This window comes from Mercenaria mercenaria, chromosome 5 (genome assembly GCF_021730395.1).
Source record: "Mercenaria mercenaria strain notata chromosome 5, MADL_Memer_1, whole genome shotgun sequence".
NCBI lineage: Eukaryota > Metazoa > Mollusca > Bivalvia > Venerida > Veneridae > Mercenaria > Mercenaria mercenaria.
The window spans coordinates 72,285,826-72,302,203 of record NC_069365.1 but is presented as its reverse complement, the minus strand read 5'-3'; the positions used below and the strand labels follow the sequence as shown (position 1 = coordinate 72,302,203).

General features: G+C 36.0%; 1 protein-coding gene across 2 annotated transcripts; it reads left to right on the top strand.

Moving 5' to 3' along the window:
• Positions 1-41: 41 nt before the first annotated feature.
• LOC123559123 (protein qua-1-like) lies at positions 42-13,747 on the top strand. Of its 2 annotated transcripts, none has more exons than XM_053543916.1 (3): positions 42-148; positions 12,003-13,188; positions 13,627-13,747. In XM_053543916.1, coding segments are annotated over exons 1-3 (1,191 nt in total). In that variant the 5' UTR covers positions 42-144; the 3' UTR covers positions 13,628-13,747. The 2 variants fall into 2 exon arrangements, with proteins under 2 accessions (XP_053399891.1, XP_053399890.1); XM_053543915.1 differs by lacking the exon at positions 42-148 and adding an exon at positions 9,635-9,737.
• Positions 13,748-16,378: the final 2,631 nt, after the last annotated feature.

The window sequence follows — 16,378 nt, the reverse complement described above, 5'->3', positions numbered from 1 at the left end:
GTCAACTCGCCCCAATGTATATTCGTCCCGTGTACTTTACTAAGAATTTTTTGTGATTTCTTCCCATCGTTTGACCGTGATCTAAAGCACTAGCTAATTGAAAGGATTGTGGACTTTGCTAAAGTCCGGGTCGGGTTCAAGTGTATGGGTTTGTATGTGTTGAGTGGAGGTGCGAGGTGGAGGGCGGTATGGGCCCTTACATATATCCCAGACTCACCAGTTTCGACGCACATAACAAGCAACATGGCCGCGCTTTTTCATTCAGTAACATACGTGACTCTATTAGATGTTGCATGTACAATAACCTTTTATGCATTGACTCATACCAATAACATCTTATTCTAAACAACTGACTGCCAGAAATCAAAAGGTAAACAACAACTAGTGTGATCGGCCATACTTTTTTCTAACACACCTATTTCGACGCATCTTACATGATACTTGTTACGAAGCTTTTGATTGGCTTAAATATTTGTGCAATCACTGTAAGTAATGTGCTACACCATAACTGTCATGGATGTTGCAGTAAAACTTGACATAAAAGCAGATGCAAGTAGATAATCAATATTAAGGCCAAATGATATAAATAAATCTGAAAACATTTAAACATTCATGAACATAAGGGGCTAAGAACATAAATAATCACTCTGCTTTTTTAATACACATTGTCTGATTTTTTTCTTTCATTTTTCGGGACTGCAGTGTTTACAGAGGAATTTGGCACATTTTGTTTTATACAAAACTTTAGATGAACCCAGTGTTTGCAGCCTACTTGGCAAGAGAAAAAAAATGAAGTGTGTAGTAATGATCGCATTGATATATAATGCGTACACCTTCCAAAACAGTGCATAAAATAGTGCGATTACATATGTCACATGGCAGTGATGTGACCTTGATAGCACCAAAGTCAGCTGCAGACGTACAAAAAAATTTCCAGTAACTTTTTTAATCTAAGCTTCCACAGGGACGTTTTTAAAATGGATGAAAATTTGCATTAGTAGAAACATTAAAAATCATGTATAGGGTAAATAAGAGTTGATAAATATCTTCAAATCCCGAACTTTGCAACCTTTTTATCGGTAAAATTAACCATGATGTTTTCTGTCATTACACCCAGTAACTACGTCATCGGAAACCCAAAGTTAATCGAGAACGAGGTCAAAACAGAAATGGCGTCGAAATAGGTGTGCGTTAAATTACGTGGTGCGACGATACATGCCGTGAATTCCCGGTCAAAATTACCACTTTAGATTTTCGCAGTAGAGAACTGTGGCAAGTCTATATCTGCATGTAGTTTTCGTGTGGCTATCGGTGTGTAACATTAACGTATTCGCATTGACCGTTAATTATAGGCTATAGCATTTATTTTTATCCATCGGTATTTAACAAGTTAGAAGAGTTAAAGACCCACCAATACCTAGTGGTCTACCTTTTCCTCCCACATGAACTTTGTGCAAATAATTCTGGTAATACTGGTATCATACAACTATTCTACAAGATGACAGGTGGACAAGCTCAGTCTGGTTTTCATAACTTCATCTGCAAACTTACTCAGTCATTCTCTTCTCAGTATAGTTTTATAAAAAATAGAATAATAACTATCTTACACTGTATATAGAAACAAAGTGTGATCTAAACTCACCTTAATACATGAAGTACCGGGCATACTACTACATTAATTGAATAATATATTTAGTAATACATTGTCTTAGCCTTATATCTGTTACTGTCAAACTGTAATTAGACACTTGTTATTTCTCATTTCTCCATACAAAAATGTATAATTACAATTATGGAACAATCTGACTGAAGTACTTGATCTTCTAAACGAAGATCCGAGAATGACCCATTCTTAATCGTCTTCTGTACATTTTGATTTCCAGAATTGCTATTTTTATTTTACGCAATTCTATTTTTGTTTATTTTAACCAATGAGACGATTTGTTTGAATGTCAAAGATTAAGAAAAATGTGTAGGCTGTCAGGGACTCGAATCCGAGACCAGTCGCTTACAGAGCAAGTGCTCTACCGACAGAGCTAACCGACTGACACTTTACGTCATAAAAAATGTAACTATCAAAAACCCAGTCTAAATATAGATTTTTTATTCTTACAAAATGTTGTAAGTAAGCCTTCTGTCTGGCTAACGGAATGGTCGTCAGAACGAGGCTATCAATAGCACGTTTTCAGATCCTAAGAATAGCGTAATAGGAGATGTACTTTAGTCAGACAGCATTATGGAAATACAAATGGTTACAGTTAGTTAGTGGTGTGTCTTTAAGGTAACTTGACAATAGCCACTACTGACCTTGACATTTTAAAGGGATAAGTACAAATATATATAACTCTCAAAGTTAGAATTGAAGCTCAAACAAGAGATAGCACTATTAGTGACAAACGCCCCCGAGGTTTGTCCAAGAATGCTACAGTTTGATGCGCAAAATATGCCAGAATAGTTAAGGTATGACTAATTTTTCGACAACAGAAAAAATTTCTCCGAAGGTAACCTTGACCTTAGAGCTAGGGCCTGGGTCTTGAACATAACACACTAACTCATCATAGGGAAAATTGTGACAAATAATGTTTGATGATGGCAGAGTTATTGACTGGACAAGAAACATAAATGTTAGCTTTTTAATCTAAATTTGACTTTGACTTTGAAACTAGAGATTTTGGACTTGCGTCTGACACGTCAACGTTTATGCCATGTAATTTTAAAATGTCTTCATCGACGGAATAGGTATGGAACTGACAAGAAACACACCATGTAAACCGTTAACCTCTAAATGTGACATCGATCGTGGAGCTAGTGGTCTGGTTGTTATGCACGAGACGTTTTCTCGTTATCGGGGAATATTTCTGCTAATTAATTTCGAAATTTCTTGATTAATGACAGAGTTACGAACCGGATATGAAACAGACCCTTTTAACCTTTCACTTGACTTCTAAGTGTAAACTTGGTCTTGGAACTAGGGGTCTGGGTCTTGCGCGAAATCATTTTGTGGGGTCGAATCTACGTGAGTTTGTTTCATGTTTTGTGTGTGTGTGTGTGTGTGTGTGTGTGTGTGTTTTCTTTTCGTTTTCTTTTTCATTCCCATATTTTTGTTTCATTCTTCGATGGTTTGTATTTGTATGTATGCCTTTATATAAAACAACAGTATGTTTATTATTTGCATGGCTTAAATGCATGAATTTAGTCAATATCATCTTTGATATAATGGTAAACTTTTCTGACCTGCCATATCGGCTTATGATAGTGTTGTCACATAGTTCATGAAGGAATCTAAATGTTTACGAGAAAAAAAATAATGTCGATGGTGAGTTTCGAACCCACACGGTAAAATATTTGTTTAACATGGACTGTATGCTTTACCACTGAGCTAATTTGCAACTGGTACAAAATCATAGAATATTTAGATTGTAACATGATTAATGACAGAGTTACGAATCGGATCTTAACCTTTCACTTGACTTCTAAGTGTAAACTTGATCTTGGAGCTAGGGGTCTGGGTCTTGCGCGTAACACATTGCCTCCTTATGGTAAACATTTATGCCAAGTTGTTTCAAAACACCCTCATAGATAACAGAGTTATATATCGGACACGTAAAGATCTATTATGATATGACTTCTAAATATGACACTAACTTTGGAGCAAGGGATCTGGGTCTTGCGCGTGACACATTGTCTGATTATAGTTACCATTTATGCCAAGATATTTCAAAATCCCTCCATGGATAGCAGAAATATGGACCGGACACAAAAATAACACTGTTAACACCTTGACCTTGGAGCTAGGGTTCTCATTTTGATAAACATTTATGCTAAGTACTTTTAAAACCTCTTGATGAATGGCAAAGTTACGATCCGGACACAAAAGAGACTGTTTGACTTTTAAGTGTGACCTTGACCTTGCAGAAAGGGGTCTGGGTGTTACACATGAAACGTCGTCTCATTAAGGTTAATATATTTATGCCAAACTATCCTCATGGATGACAGAATTACAGCACGGACAAGAATTTACAAAGTTACGGTCGGCATTAAAATCAAAGAACATACTGTAGTGTAAATAAAAAGTTATTTGCTGAAACATATTTAAATGATGTAAGGATGTTATCATTAAATAAAATCCTAAAATTATCTAATACAGTACATGCGTGAAAAAGATGCGCAGAAATTACTACCGCGAACGTCTTTAATAACAACATAATATATCAGGCCCTAACAAAATCTGAAAAATAGATTCCTCAGAAGCAACGAGGACAAAACAAATAGTAAATATTGCAGACTCGATTTGTTGTTGGTTTAATTTGTACGCTAGTCAGCAGTGTACATGTATTTAGATAATTTACAACCATACTTTGCACGGAATGAATTTGCAACCATGCTTTGCACGGAGTGTCATGGATCAGAGGGATAGACTGGTTATATTCATCACTAAAACCCGGCAAACTGTATGAAATCTAAAGTGGTAGGATATTCATGGCATGATTTTTTACAGTTACGCTGTACTTTTAGCTGAATAAAATGTAGTGTGTTTTTCTCTTTGTTTTAACTTTTGCAAAATATATTTCCATAGTAGACCTATACTAAGCGTACACGTTACCTTTTTTCTTCGTAAATGTATGTTTATTAATTTGCATATCTAACTTTATTTTATGCACTGCATTATGTGATTTCCAGATTGAGATCAAAGTGCCTTTACACAATTTTCTACATTGTTTACACATTGCTTTTTTATAAACGGTAAGCCTACGTAGTTTTTACATGTTATAAGAATGACCTTACTGTCGGGAAAGCCTGAGCTCGTATGATAATGTAGCTTCCTGTGTGAAAGTAGGCTAATTTAGTAAATTAATTGTGTCATAACATTTGTTTTGTACATTGATGCAAATACAAGAGCAATATTATATCTAAGTAATCCATTCTAACATAGTCATGGATAATAAACCTGCATGGCATGCGATAATCGAAGGACAACAGCATATCGAATGTAGGCCACTTATCTATTTGCTCAGAGAAATAAAAAAAATATTTTTTTCCCCAATAACAAGTTTACAAGATGCCAAATATGTAAAGGATATTTGTTTGTTTCAGTGTAAAATTGAAATGTCTTTCAAGAGTGGACAAGCATCATTTTCACGTGTGGCATAGATATGAGTGAAAATGTAAGGTATGGTGGTCATTAAATCTATACCGAGCTCCGAATTTGGCTACCCCTGTCGGGCGTAAATCAGACGACAGCATGTCAATACATGCGCTCAGCTGTTTAGATGGGGTAGAAGCTATATGACTAGGTGTTCATGAGTCTGGCTCCCCGATTACATGGTTATTTATTTTTAAATACTGCAAACTTTTTATAAAAAAAAAATAAGCCTCTAAAATAACATTTTTATCTGATACACTTCTTTGTCAATTTTTTTTTTCATATCCTTGAACTGTCAAAGCCAAATTATAACATAATTATTTTGGTTGCAGAAGGAGCTCGTAGAATATATTTTATCATTGAAATAGTTATTACGAGCGGAGGGGGAAAATATATTTGCTATTTTGAGATAATAAGATCATTCCTGGAATTGATTTCATTCCAGACCCACGTGGTACCACGTGGGTCTGGAATCGAAATCAATTCCAGGAATGATCTTATTACATGCAATAAGTAGCATAAAGTCGTTACTTACGTACTTACTGAGACCAAAATTTTATCTATATCTAAGTCTAAGCAGTTGTCCTAGAATATTATTTGAGCAGCACCATAGTGCGTTTGCGACCAGCATGGCCCCAGACCAGCCTGCGCATCCGCGCAGTCTGATCAGGATCTATGCTATTCGCTAACGGTTTCCCTAATGGCAACTGGCTTTGACAACGAACAGCATGGATCCTGTCTGCCTACATGCCTAATGGTCGTCCTCTAACAGTTATTTTATTGACATAGATTTACATTTGATTTTAATATTTAATTAAAATGACCCCAACCTTTCGTATAGGTACCTTTAAAATAAACAGAAACATTCAAATACCTGACTTCCACACATTAACTATTCTGGTTTAATTTTGGAATTATAACTAGATAGTGCAAGATATTATTAAAGTTATCGGCTTTCATTAAATCATTACTGTAATGGATTTCTACATTCATATCGATCGCAAGCTAAGGCTGGACAATTCTCATCATATTTATTCTCGTCTGCTAGTCGCTGTAGCCCTAACATCACTACATGGCTATTTTCATCAACTCTAGCACCGTTTCCCTCTCAGTGCTACCGCATTCACAGCTTATCGCTTTTGTACGGCCGTCTGGTGATGTGACTCACGGCCATGTTCCTCACTAGCATGCGCATTGTCTCCATAACTATTTTTGGTGTGTCTGATTCCTGCATTTTAGGCGGTCCTAAAATTAAGGAGAATTTCGTGAAATGCCAATCAATCAACATGCCGAACCGACATTGGGGCATTAATATTGATGGTTATTTATATACGCGGGTTGTTCATTTCATTCCCGGACGACCGCTCTAAATTTCGACAATATCACCCGATTGTATTGAAATTTTATACAACGCGAGGTTTTCATATTGTGAATATGTTTAGAACGTCACACTACAATAAATAGTATTCCCTATATATTCTATATAAAACTGACATTTTTAAAGAGCTACCAAACATTGCTAGACCCATTTCAGAGAACAAATCCTTACCTCATTTTAAAGAGTTATGATAAAACTGATATAAAATGAAGATAAAAGTAGGGGTCATGTACCTTCTAAGAGATATTTCTCTTGTCACATTTGCTTACTGTAAAATCACATCAAAATCACACTGCTGTGACCTGGAAGTAAGTTACTCATACTAAAATTGAGTTTCAGTTCACCAAATACAACCCCCTCTCCATTTTTTTTTACCAAAATGTCAAATATACATCCAAAATGAAACGTCAGTGCAGAAAATGTTGGAAGATGACAAAGGGGTTACCGTCAGGGAAGTTGCCGAAGCCTGTGATATTATTTCGTGTGGGGACTGCGTATAGAATACTCACGGATGATTTAAAAAAGAAGAAAGTGTGACATCAGAGGTGTATGACGGCCGCTGGTCGCTATTTTGAGAAAGAATGAGCTTCTGAATTATTGACGTTTTTGTGACGTCGAAAGTGTCAACGTCAACGTGGGCCGCTTACCGTTTCCTAGGTATTATCATTTTTTGATTTCTTACAAACCGATAGTCGTATCACAATGAAATTTTGCACATTAATACAGATATGATTGAAGTATAATATGCTTGTTTTATTATTTCTAAACATCAAATAGTTCAAGAGTTACTGCGGTTGTCCGGGAATTAAATGAACAACCCTCGTACATGTATAAGAATTTGTTTACGTTGTAGTCCGCAGGAGACCAGTCGGGGTTAGTATTTGTACCAACGTGTCGTTGCAAGTTCAGTATCTGAATTAGCGACTGGAACGCACACGTCGTGTTCTTAGAGGTGATGGGAACTCATTTGATGTTCTTATATGATAATAACAATATATTTCACGTGACCGAGGGCTAGGCAGATGAGGGTGCGAGGAGTGTCGCACTTTCCATGACCTCTATCAAACTGAATTTACTTTAGATATTCGTCGTTAAAAAACTCGCGGCACAAAGACGACAACAGTTATACTCGGGCGTAATTTTCTTTCTTTTTGGCGCTTTAAATTGATCAAAGTTATCACATGGCTCATAGTAATATTTATGATAACATATGAACTAAAACGGCATTAGAGCCGAATTAGAAAAAGAGATGTTGATACACGATGTAAAATGTGTTGACGACAAAGAGAGTTGTTGCTCAGTTATATAGGGGTGTTAATTGATATAAGAAAACGAGATAACCAGATGTGACATTGGTTAGATCGTAAAAAGAACTGGATTAGCAGCTACCGTTTATAATATACAAAATATGATATAAATTATATTCATGAAGGATATATACATAGATAAAACATTCTTCCATTTAAAATGTTAGAACAGGTTTTGGCTAACTAGCCTGGAATCACTGAGAAATATTTCCAACATATCCACATATGAAATGTTTTTAAAAAATCTGGTTCGACTTCTGTTACTTTTGTGTAAGGTGCAAACATTTTATCAAGACAAGCGATTCTGTTTCTACGCTAGATCTTTAACAAAACGGACATTTACGCTATTCTGCAGCCGGGTTCTCATAATTGCCAGTCTGTATTTGTACTGAGGCTGTGCTACAACGAAACTTACTTAATTCTGACCTGTAACTCAGTTCTAAGAAGAACAAGTTTCCAATAGTTTTCTACTACAAAGTCTGTTTTAAATGTAAAATATATTCTTAACTTATTAGAACCTGTACCTTTAATATTACCTCGTCTATTTATTGCTGTTCTCCATTCTGTTACATACATCATCAACTTTAGCAACGCTTCCCTTCTCACCGCTGCTGCCTCCACTGCCGATTGCAGCTCCAAAATTACTGACTTTACCATCTTCACGAATTATTTCACAACTTTCCTTTTCACCGTTACTGTATCCGCTGCTGGTTAGCAACATCGCCGACATTACCATCTTAACCAGCTGTAGCACCATTTTACTCTCACCGCTACTGCATCTTTGTACGGACCACTCTTCTTTCCATTCTGTAATGCGGCCCACAGCCATGTTCTCCAGAAGTACAAAAAAAAAAAACTGAGATTGAAGCACACTGTCTCCCCAACTTTTTTGGTGTGTCTGGTTCTTGCTTTTTATACGGTCCTAAAATTACGGAGAATTTCGTTAAGTGCCAATCAACTTGCCGAACCGACTTTGGGACATTTCAGTTGGTGATTAGTAATATATTTGATTTTTTTCACATTGAAAGTAGTAGTACGCAACGAAACCAGGAGAGCTGTAAGGATTGGTTTTAGTATGCAAGTTCAGTTTGGAATTAGCGGCTGAAAAACACTTATCGTTCTTGTGGTCATAGAGTCCATTTGATGTTCTTATCAACACTATAATAACAATAATCTTCGCGTAACTGAGGACTAACTAGACGTGAGCGTGAGGAGTGTCTCACTTTTCATAACCTCTGTCAAAGTCAAATGAGCTGATGAATTAATTGTGTAGATATTCGGCGTTAAAAAGTAAAAAGCTTGCGACACAAAACTACAATAGTCAAAAGCTGGTTTCTTTTGTTTTTTCCTTTTTGGGGCTTAATTGTTCAGTTATCAGAGGGCTCATAGTAATATTTACAATATTACATGAGGGTATCTGGCAGATAAATGAATGGAAACTTTTAGTTATTGCACTCAAACTCCGACTTAAAGAATATTTTTTTGTATGTAAGAGGAATTCTGAATGTCTGCATGCATGTATACGATTGTTTGTTTTTGCTGGTTAAACCACACTGAAAATAAGTATTCATGGCATGTTTATGTTATGTACGCTTTGTATATTACCTTTCATAATTAAAGAATTTATATTATTATTATTATTATTATTATTATTATTATTATTATTATTATTATTGGAAATGTAATTTATTTGTTTGTCCCAACTGACGTTTTTTACTCGTCAACAATAACGTCCTATATGTCAACGTCACAGTGACGTACAACGTCGGTAACGTCAATGTTCTAGACGTCAAAGTCATAGTAACCCAAAAACCGTGAAAGCAGACAGGAGGAATTTTTATTTAGTAATTAAAAATGGAAACAAGAGACCAATGGTACAAGCCAAACTTATTATACAACATTCATTACAGTAAGTGAACTTTTATTTAATCATTTTATGGCATTACGGCTCATCTGAGTTCATGAATTCTGAGAGAACAGGTTACAAAAGTAATGATGATAATAAAAAAAAATAAAAGATAATGGCATTGTTTTGTTGTAGTCCCCTCTATTTATGGAATGAACAAAAATAATAAAGGCAGATAAAGTATGTTATTAACCTTTCAAACACTCTTAGGGATGGTGTTTGGGGATTGATGCGGATATAACATACTTTATTCCGCAGAGGGATCTATATCCTGATGTGGCCAAGATAATAACATTATTATTATTATCATCATCATCAGCAGCAGCAGCAGCAGCGTCATGATTATTAGTATTATGAGATAACATTATGAAAAAGTGCTAGATTTGAAACCAAAAACAGTATAAGCGTATAGCTATATAAGTTTTATGGAATGACATATCACTTATCAAGAGATAGTTTTTTTTATTATTAATTCTAGCATTTTTCGAAACGCAACTTAAGCCTCCTTTCTACCAAGACTTAGAAGAATAGACTAGTTCGCGAATGTAACAAATTAATTAGGGATGAGTTATTTTTTTCTTTTTGTAACGTTACTTTTTTCTGCTCTCTCTTCCGAAAAATGCTGGTAACATTTTACGCTCCTTAGCTATCTCTTTCAAATGAAGTGTCAGTACTTTTTGCCTACTGTACAGGGCTAACTTAAAAAAGTGCTAGCTGTTTTACATTAACTTATGTATCTTTAATCAAGAGAGAGCTCTGTTTTTCTGTAAGTGCTTGCTCTCAGAGGTACCACTTTACATCATAAGACGAGTATGTAAGATCGAAAACCCGAATAAGGAGTAATTAAGGAACTGGTTCCTTATTCCTTTTTCAAAAGTCGAATAGAAAACAGAAAATGAAAAATATTTTAATCGCAATAAAATCTTGTCAAAAAGTGTATATACATTATCGTTATAAAATGTTTTAAGGATATAAATTAAGTGGTATTTTCCACGGATATGAGAGGGTACGACTCAAATTAGAGGTACAAAGTTCAAATAAGGAACTGGAGTATTCGGGTACGACTTGATACAAGCAGTGAGATAATAATCCTTAAAATGAACGCGTTAGATCATAACACATATCTACTCCATGTACCCGATCTTGGTCTCAAATGGTAGTCAGAACCAGTAACAATACGCTGGCATACTGTATGATTATGCTTCTTAGCCAAATGGGCTCGAACTGGGTCGAAAACCTTCCAAACTTAAACATTGTTAAAATTGCGATGATTTCAGTGCGAACATTACCTTAATAATAATGTTATCATATGATGTGAACATCCGGTGCTAGCAAAGGGCTATCCTAGATACCTTGTTTTGGAGAGGACCTATACATATACGTCCATAAATGGTAGTTACTAAGCCAACATTCTGAGTTCTGTAGCTCGAAATTTCTAAAAACTAAGTTGAAATTTTGAGTTACATATCTTGAAAGTTTGAGCTTTTTAACTTCGACTTACTATCTCGAAATGTCGAGTTGGTATCTCGAAATTTCAAATAAGTACGTCGAAATTTTATGAAAGAAATAACACTAGCACTGATTTTTTCCCATATTAAGTTTTATACAAAATTCCTCATAGAGAATACTCTTCTGAAGTTTTGACCGGAATTGAAATGTCTGACATGGATCGTTAATAAATATAGACCAGGACCCAGTTGTTTTCGAAACTTTAACGGGCGATTAAGCTAACGGTTGATTAACTTTTAGAGTTATTTTTCGGCATTTCAGAAGACTTTGAAAAACAAATGTATGAGTTAAGAATTATGAACAATGAAAACTCTTTACAATAGAGTCAAAACATCATACCAGTGTTTCCCACCAAGTCTAGTATTTTGAATCCAAATTTAACCACCGGTTAGTTTAACAGCCGGTTAAAGTTTCGAACAACCGGCCCCTGGTTGCAAGGGTATAGAACTAAATTTGGAGGCTAATCTTTAACTCCTGCATCTGATAAGTTTTGTCTGCACATTTTTTTTTTTCAAATAGGCAAATGACATGATTCTATTTTTTCATCCTTGAACCAAAGGTTAATTGTTTTAGACTGTGTCAACCATTGCATCTAATTGCTTGTTCCTAAAATTTGAAATTGGCCAGTGGTAAGGTATCTTAGACTGGTATCAAAACCTTACAGCCTAGACTATAACCTGAACTATAATCTGCATATTCAATTTGTTTACAGTTAATATAAACGTGTTTTATGTACAGAACTGTGTCTATCGATTTCAGGACCACCTAAAAAGCCAGAGCCACATGAAAATTCAGATCAAACCAGAAAGCCGAGTCAACGCAAGATGGTTGTAGATACAATTCGTTACAATCCTAGTGTGTGCACATGCGGGGAACATGGATGCCAGCCCCAGTATAGGATGGAGAGGAAAGTTCGGTGGATAAATGAAGAAGAATGCTCAAAAGAACAGAAGGGCGAAGCGGAAAAGAAAGAAAGCGAAGGTAAATGCGGTGACAGAAATGGTGTAAGCGAAGGCGACGGTAGATGTAATGGCAGAATTGATAATGACGAAGAGGATGGTAGATGCAATGGCAGGGTTGATGGTGGCGAAGGAGGTGGTAGATGTGATGGCAGAGTTGATGGTGACGAAAGCGATAGTAGTGGTGATGGCAATGTGGATGGTGACGTAGGCGGTGATAAATGTGACGGCAGAGCGGATGATCACGAAGGCGATGTTAAATGCAATGGTAGAGCGGATGGTGGCGTAGGCGACGATAAATATGATGGTAAAGCGGATGGTGACGAAGGCGATGGTAAATATGACGGCAGAGTTGATGGTGACGTAGGCGGTGATAAATGTGACGGCAGAGCGGATGATCACGAAGGCGATGTTAAATGCAATGGTAGAGCGGATGGTGACGTAGGCGGTGATAAATATGATGGTAGAGCGGATGGTAACGAAGGCGATGGAGGATGTGATGGCAGAGTCAATGGTTACGAAATCGACGGTAGATGTGATGGCAGAGTTGATAATAACGAATGTGAAGGAGGATGTGATGGCAGAGTTGATATCGGCGATGGTGATGGTAGATGCGATACCAGAGTCGATGTTGACGAAGGTGATGGTAGGTGTCATGACAGAGTCGATGGTGAAGAAAGTGATGGTAGATGTGATGGCAAAGTTGATGGTAGCGATTGCGATGGTAGAATTGGTGTTCACGATCATGATAGATTTGGTGGATGCGTTGGTGGTCAAGACGAAGGCAGCTACAATGGTAGCTACGATGGCAGGCTTCCTGCTGGTGAAGCTGATGACAGATCCGTTGGCATTGATGATTCTGATAGCTATGCCAGGTCCGATACCCATATGTCTGGTACCAGCAGTGTTTGGAAAGACGATACTGAAGAAATCGCTCCTGCGTTCGGAATAATGTCTATCTATTGCAACAGTGAACTACACAAATAGTAAGTGATTTAGATGTGAAAGTTTAAATTAAGTAATTAAGTGATGGTATACCATGGTGGCATAAAAGGGGCATGGTTTTTGTTGTTGTGTTTTTGTTTGTTTTGTTTGGGTTTTTTTGTGGGGGACCTAAACATGCGAACGCTGTGGCGCGCCGACTCAATGAAATTCAACAGAAACTATGTTTCCCACGGCCTGTTTATGCTACTGTTGTATTCCACCATTGTTTATTCATTAATGTCTCAGTGTATAAAAATATTTATTTAGCATAGGATGACTTTTTCATTCTTTTTTTTTTTTTTTTACAAATCGGATTGAAATTTGACACAAATAGGGATTAATTGATGGCAATTCATTTTCCATTACGTAGATCTATATATTTTCTCCTTTATTATATATTTCATTCAAATATTATCTCGTATCTATAAAACTTTTTTCAGGGGAAGAGATCAAGGCGAGACTGACAAGAAATAAGTATCTGTATGCAGCCAACTTTGAGATTTCTTTTATCTTTTGCAATAAAATCAAATATCATCCTTCAACGTTTTTATTTGTCTTCAGTAATCTATGACACACTGTCTACCAGATAATTCTCATAACAGAAGTGCATGTAGATCTAACTGAATGTCTGCAAATTCGCTAAATATGAAATATTGCTTTCTACTCCAGTGACAGTATCATAGCTTTTCTATACTGTATAATTATATAGGCCATTCTAACACGACCCGATTTGTTTTCCTGTTATTAAACAAAGCAGGCTGAAAACTGTGTCATTTTTTCTGACGTTACAATTATGGCATAGCGGCGTACTTGAAAAGAAATTAACAGAAATCAGCCTCCTCGAAAACAGTCACTGACACGGACCCGACGCACGGCGATCATATTTCAACGACGTTAACGACGCTATGCCTTCATTGTGATGCTTTCATTAAATTTGCATTAATTCATATTTGTAAATTTCTTTTATAAATTTTAATGAGCAATACTTATTCATAATAAGTTGTTTAGGTAAAATACTAAAAGGTATGAACACTTATGACACGCATCTCGGGCAGGGTACTCAACGTAGTTTATGAATTTCAGCTGCTGTTCGCCAAAGTTTCTCCATAACTAAGCAACTGTCTTATTATCTATGAGAGTCGATGACGACATTACATGCATTATAAACAGTAATACTCACTTAATTTAAACGTTGATTTCTTCCGCCTCCCACGTCGGAATGACGCCATACTCTAGATGCATGTCGCCCTGGCGTGTTGCTGCACTTAGACATATTTTCAGGCAAACAATTAATGCGAACATTAGCGATCGAATCAAATCACGACAGATCAAAAAGCGGTTGCCCCGGCTATGCGTAGCTATGGTTATAAAAACGTTCGACGCTCTTCGCCTATCAGCAAAAATGTTCCAACAAATGTATGACCAAATTACAGAAAGATTGCGAATTACAACGATATATTTCACATTGCTATTTACACAATATGCAACATTTGACAGCAAAAATCTACGTTATTTTTTAACAGCCCTCGTATATCTATTTCATAAATATTTGCAACTGGTTTGGTATCATTTGAAAGTGTATTGCCTACTGAAAAAGGAAACATACTAGTAAATTACATGACAAAATATGTTATAGAATTTTGAATTTGTTTCTACTTTATAGTTTTCATTGATACTTTAACAGAAATCCAGTTATTACAGTGAAAGATTTATCATTTTGCAGTCATAAAAAAAAACAAGACTGTAGTTATTCGTGCATATTATTATTGTCATCTTATTTACTAACTTTTGTTCAGCAGCCACAACTCTTTCAAATAATACCAGAAAAAAAAAACGCTGTCCGTAAGACAGCCAAGCTCGACTATTCGAAATATTGTCCCAGAAGCAGGAAAATATTACCCAAAAAAGTTAAATATCAAAAGAGTTTTAAGTTCAAAAGGGGGAATAATTTGACCAAAATGCATATCAGTTATGGGACTTGCTGCTATCAACTAGTTTTATAACCCCGAAGGCACATGTGAAGTTTCAATTCAATATCTGCATTAGTTTTGGAGATAGAAACTTGTATGTAAAACTTTAACCAGAATTTTCAAAGTCTAAAAGGGGGCATAATTTGCCCAAAATACATGCCAGAGTTATGGGACTTGATCCAGTGAGGTTGGTAATTGATCTAGAAAAAGAAAAAATAAGTTTTAAATCTATATGCCTTTTAGTAATAGCTGTATGTACTTGCACGCAAAACTTTAACCAGAATTTGCTAAGTCCAAAAGGGGACATAATTTGGCCAAAATGAAGGTCAGAGTTATGGGACTTGCTGCTAACAACTAGTTTTATAACCCCGAAGACACATGTGAAGTTTCAAATCAATATCTGCATTAGTTTTGGAGATAGTAACTTGCATGTAAAACTTTAACCAAAATTTTCTAAGTCTGAAAGGGGGCATAATTTGCACAAAAAAATGTCAGAGTTATGGGACTTGACCCAATGAGGTTGGTAATTGATCTAGAAAAAGAAAAAAAATAAGTTTCAAATCTATATGCCTTTTAGAAATAGCTGTATGTACTTGCACGCAAAACTTTAACCAGAATTTTCTAAGTCCAAAAGGGGGCATAATTTGGCAAAAATAAAGGTCAGAGTTATGGGACTTGCTGCTATCAACTAGATTTATAACCCCGAAGACACATGTGAAGTTTCAAATCAATATCTGCATTAGTTTTGGAGATAGTAACTTGCATGTAAAACTTTAACCAAAATTTTCTAAGTCTAAACGGGGGCATAATTTGCTCAAAATACATGTCAGAGTTATGGGTCTTGACCCAGTGAGGTTGGTAATTGATCTAAAAAAGGAAAAAATAAGTTTCAAATCTATATGCCTTTTAGAAATAGCTGTATGTACTTGCACGCAAAACTTTAACCAGAATTTTCTAAGTCCAAAAGGGGGCATAATTTGGCCAAAATGAAAGTCAGCGTTATGGGACTTGCTGCTAACAACCAGTTTTATAACCCCGAAGACACATGTGAAGTTTCAAATCAATATCTGCATTAGTTTTGGAGATAGTAACTTGCATGTAAAACTTTAACCAAAATTTTCTAAGTCCAAAAGGGGGCATAATTTGCTCAAAATACATGTCAGAGTTATGGGACTTGACCCAGAGAGGTTGGTAATTGACCTAAAAAAAGAAAAAATAAGTT